This window comes from Phoenix dactylifera, chromosome 1 (genome assembly GCF_051530095.1).
Source record: "Phoenix dactylifera cultivar Ajwa chromosome 1, Ajwa_hap1_PhDact_Kaust_v1.1, whole genome shotgun sequence".
Classification (NCBI taxonomy): Eukaryota; Viridiplantae; Streptophyta; class Magnoliopsida; order Arecales; family Arecaceae; genus Phoenix; species Phoenix dactylifera.
In genome coordinates, this window is record NC_143190.1 from 30,332,429 (window position 1) to 30,336,904 (window position 4,476).

The window sequence follows — 4,476 nt, forward strand, 5'->3', positions numbered from 1 at the left end:
CATCCTACCTTCCTGCATTTCTTGGCGTGCGTGTGAAGTAGAGGGTCCGTACATCCGGGCCTCGCATAGCACCAGATCCATCAGTACCAGATCCGGCACCAGATCCAGTTCCAGATCCAGTTCCCGATCCAGTACCAGATCTAGCATCTGATCCAGTATCTGATCCAGCACTTGGCCCTGTACCAGATTCTGTTCCTGAGTACCTTGACCATCTTCCGCTGCGGGATCGAGGTATGGTAAACATAATATAGTTATGTTATTTATTTATACCTGTTATAAATAAATAGATAAAATTTTAAAACTGATTTTCTGACCTGGCATCCGATTTTATCGGATTTTGCGGGATATTTTTCCTTCAAACACCACATCAACTCTGTTGGTAGTGCTCGGAGATGGGAACCTCGGAAACTCCAAGGACAGGAACCTCAGGTGAGCCTGGAATTCAACCTAATGAACCACTGAGTGCTTCTCAGATGATGCAAACAATGATGCAACAACAAGCTACTTCCCGTTCAGACATGATGAGAATGATGGAGATGCAACAACGCTTCATGGAACAGTAGCAACAATTTATGCAGCAACAGTTACAGCACCAGCAGCAGCAGGTGTCTCCTCAGTACCTACAGGGGGCTACAAGTTGGCAGGAGCATCATGTTAGTTTGGCAAAATTTAAAAAGTTTGCACCTTCAGCTTTTAAAGGCACTTCTAACCCTTTAGAGGCCGAGACTTGGCTGAATGAAATGGAAAAAGTTTTCAATGCCCTGAGATGCCCTGATGAGGATAGGGTCACTTTTGCTACATTTATGCTGCTGGGAGAAGCGAATATTTGGTGGAATATGGAAAGAGGAAAGATGGGACAGAACGCTACATCTTTGACTTGGAAAGGATTTAAGGAGCTTTTCTATGACAAGTATATTTCCCAAAGCGTGAGATGGCAGAAATTTCGAGAGTTTAACCGGTTAGAGCAGGAGAATATGACGGTCACAGAGTATGCTGCAAAATTTGAAGAACTAGCCAGGTATGCCCCAGGACAGGTGGAGAATGAAAGAGAACGAGCTGAGTAGTTTGAAAGTGGACTTAGAGCCCGAATCAGACAACATGTATCTACCTTCGAGCTTTTTTCCTACAAGGATGTGGTTAACAAGGCTTTGGTAGTTGAAAGGGGCTTGAATGACACTCAAGAAGAGAGGGAAAAAATTTTGAAAAAGAGAAACAGACAAGCTGAGTTATAAAATAAGCATGACAAAAATACTGAATTCAGGCCCAAGAAACAAACTATTGTGAATGATAAAACTCAGCGCAAGGATACTGTAAAATGCTATAGATGTGGCGGACCCCATTATCAGAGCGAGTGCAACTGGTTCAATGGGAATTGCTTTTCGTGTGGCCAGCAGGGCCGCAAGGCAAACACCTGTCCTAATCGCAGTGAGCAACAGGCTCGACAGACGCCTCAGCCTATTCCGAGAGCTCCAGCAAATCAAGTATCTCAGAGTGAACAACAACGAGGAGGACAACAGAGGTCTAGAACTCAGGGGCGAGTCTATGCTCTTACGCAACAGGATGCCAATGCCTCTAACACTGTGGTGACAGGTACGATTAAAGTCTCATCCACCAATGCATATGTTTTGATTGATCCTGGAGCTAGTCATTCTTTCGTATCTGTCGATTTTGTTAGAAGAAATAATACAATGATTTCTATGCCATTAGAAATTGAACTTTGTGTTTCCACCCCTAGTGGAGATGTAATCTTAGTTAACTCTGTCTGCAAAGATTGTATCTTGAATATTGAAGGCAGAAAAATGAAAGTAGATTTACTAGTCCTAGAGATGAAGGATTTCGACATGATCCTTGGGATGGACTGGTTGGCAACATATCATACCACTGTTGACTGCTTCAAGAAAACAGTTAAATTTCAAATCTCTGGTCAGCCAGAGTTTACTTTTAGTGGCAACAAAATGTTACCTCCGCCAAAAGTAATCTCAGCCATATAGGCCAAGCGACTCCTTTGGAAAGGTGATGAAGGATTTTTAGCCATGGTGATGGGCACTCAGCTAGAAGAACTCAAACTAGAAGATATTCCTATTGTGAGGGAATTTCCTGATGTCTTCCCAGAGGATTTGCCAGGATTACCTCCTGATAGAGAGGTTGAATTTTCCATTGATTTGATTCCTAGCACTGAACCGATTTCTAAGGCCCTATACCGGATAGCTCCAGCTGAATTAAAAGTGCTAAAGGAACAACTACAGGAACTGTTGGACAAGGGTTTCATCAGGCCTAGTGTTTCTCCTTGGGGTGCTCCTGTACTATTTGTGAAAAGGAAAGATGGCAGTTTCCGGCTTTGCATAGATTATCGAGAGATAAATGGAGTAACAGTGCGGAACAAATATCCTTTACCGAGAATTGATGATTTGTTTGATCAGTTGCAAGGGACACAAATCTTCTCAAAACTTGATCTACGCTCCGAATATCATCAGTTGAAAATACAGGCTGAAGACATACCAAAGACAGCATTCAGAACTAGATACGGACACTATGAGTTTTTGGTTATGCCTTTCGGGTTAACAAATGCACCGGCAGCCTTTATGGATCTTATGAATCGGATGTTCAAACCCTACCTAGATCAATTTGTGGTAGTGTTTATTGATGACATTCTAGTCTATTCAAAAAGCCCACAAGCGCATGAGGAACATTTGAGGACAGTATTGCAAACTCTTAGAGAAAACGAGCTTTATGGCAAGTTGCAGAAATGTGAATTCTGGTTAAACAGTATCACCTTTCTCGAGCACGTGATCTCCAAGGATGGCATCTCTGTTGACCCAAAGAAAGTGGAGGCAGTAGTTGATTGGAGTAGACCTACTAATGTGTCCGAGGTGCTCAGCTCTTTAGGAATGGCGGGATACTATCGGAGATTCGTTGAGGGATTCTCTCATATTGCCATGCCTCTATCTCGCCTAACCCAAAAGCAAGGGCCTCAGCTGTGTTCTTATGCAAAATGAGAAAGTGATAGCCTATGCTTCTAGACAGTTGAAACCATATGAGCTGAATTACCCTACTCATGATTTAGAGTTAGCAGCTGTGATCTTTGCTTTAAAAATATGGAGGCACTATTTATATGGTGAACATTGTGAAATTTTTACGGACCACAAAAGTTTGAAGTATATCTATACTCAAAAGGAGCTGAATTTGAGGCAAAGGAGATGGTTAGAGCTATTAAAGGATTATGATCTAACTATCAATTACCATCCGGAAAAAGCAAATGTTGTGGCCGATGCTCTAAGCAGGAAATCTTCAAGTAAATTAGCGGCTCTGATCACTACGCAAAGAAACATTTTGTTGGACTTGGAGAGATATGAAATTGAAGTACGACTGCATGATCCTCAAGTACGACTTGCTAATCTTATGGTGCAGCCTACCCTGATTGAGAGGATTAAGTCATCTCAAAAAGAGGATTCAGAATTACAGAGGATAAGGGGAATAGTAGAGTCTGGTGTTCAAAGCGAATTTCATATGCATGAGGGTGGTTCCTTAAGATTCGGTAGCAGATTGTGCGTCCCTAAGGTTTCAGAATTAAGAAATGAAATTTTAGAGGAGGCTCATAGCTCGGCTTATACGATACATCCAGGAGGCACAAAGATGTATCAGAATTTAAAAAAACATTTTTGGTGGAGTGGTATGAAAAAGGATATTGCTCAATTTGTAGCTCAGTATCTAGTATGTCAGCAGGTAAAAGCAGAACATCAGAGACCTGCGGGACCATTACAGTCTCTACTTATTCCTCAATGGAAGTGGGAGCATATCACCATGGACTTTGTGACTAGCTTGCCAAAAACCCTACGAGGTAATGATGCCGTGTGGGTAATTGTTGACCGGCTAACCAAATCAGCACACTTTTTGCCTTTCAGAGTTGGTTTCTCCTTAGAGAGATTGGCAGGTTTATATATAGAGCATATTGTGAAGTTGCATGGGGTCCCAGTTACCATTGTGTCAGATAGAGACAGTAGATTTGTATCACAGTTTTGGAAGAGTCTTCATAAGGCTCTTGGAACCAAATTGAGCTTCAGCACAGCTTTCCACCCCCAAACCGATGGACAGTCAGAAATAACCATCCAGATCTTGGAAGACATGTTGAGAGCCTGTGTCATGGATCTAGGAGGAGCGTGGGATGGCCACTTATCATTAATAGAGTTTGCTTACAATAATAGCTATCAAGCAAGTATACAATAGCTCCTTTTGAGGTGTTGTATGGCTGGAAGTGCCGATCTCCTATTTGTTGGGATGACGTGGGCGAGGGAAAATTGTTAGGCCCAGAGATAGTACAACAAACTGTTGATAAAGTGCAAGTGATCAAAGAACGACTTCATACAGCTCAGAGTCGCCAAAAGAGTTATGCTGATAATAGAAGGAGAGAACTGAAATTTCAAATTGGAGATCATGTTTTCTTGAGAGTGTCACCTACAAAAAGTGTGATGAGATTTG

At 42.1% G+C, this 4,476-nt stretch overlaps 1 protein-coding gene across 1 annotated transcript; it reads left to right on the plus strand.

The window, feature by feature from the left end:
• The first annotated feature begins 392 nt into the window (after positions 1-392).
• LOC103696207 (uncharacterized) lies at positions 393-1,991 on the plus strand. The gene is made up of 4 exons (XM_089930446.1): positions 393-429; positions 474-605; positions 691-1,018; positions 1,262-1,991. The coding sequence occupies exons 1-4, from the start codon at positions 393-395 to the stop codon at positions 1,989-1,991; spliced, it is 1,227 nt and encodes a 408-aa protein (XP_089786572.1).
• The last annotated feature ends 2,485 nt before the right edge of the window (positions 1,992-4,476 follow it).

Excerpts from the sequence above, each read along its gene's own strand:
- LOC103696207 (XM_089930446.1), top strand. The coding sequence starts at position 393 with ATGGGAACCTCGGAAACTCCAAGGACAGGAACCTCAG. Across the intron at positions 430-473 it reads TCCAAGGACAGGAACCTCAG|ATGATGCAAACAATGATGCA; the intron begins GTGAGCCTGGAA and ends AGTGCTTCTCAG. Across the intron at positions 606-690 it reads TACAGCACCAGCAGCAGCAG|CTTTTAAAGGCACTTCTAAC; the intron begins GTGTCTCCTCAG and ends TTGCACCTTCAG.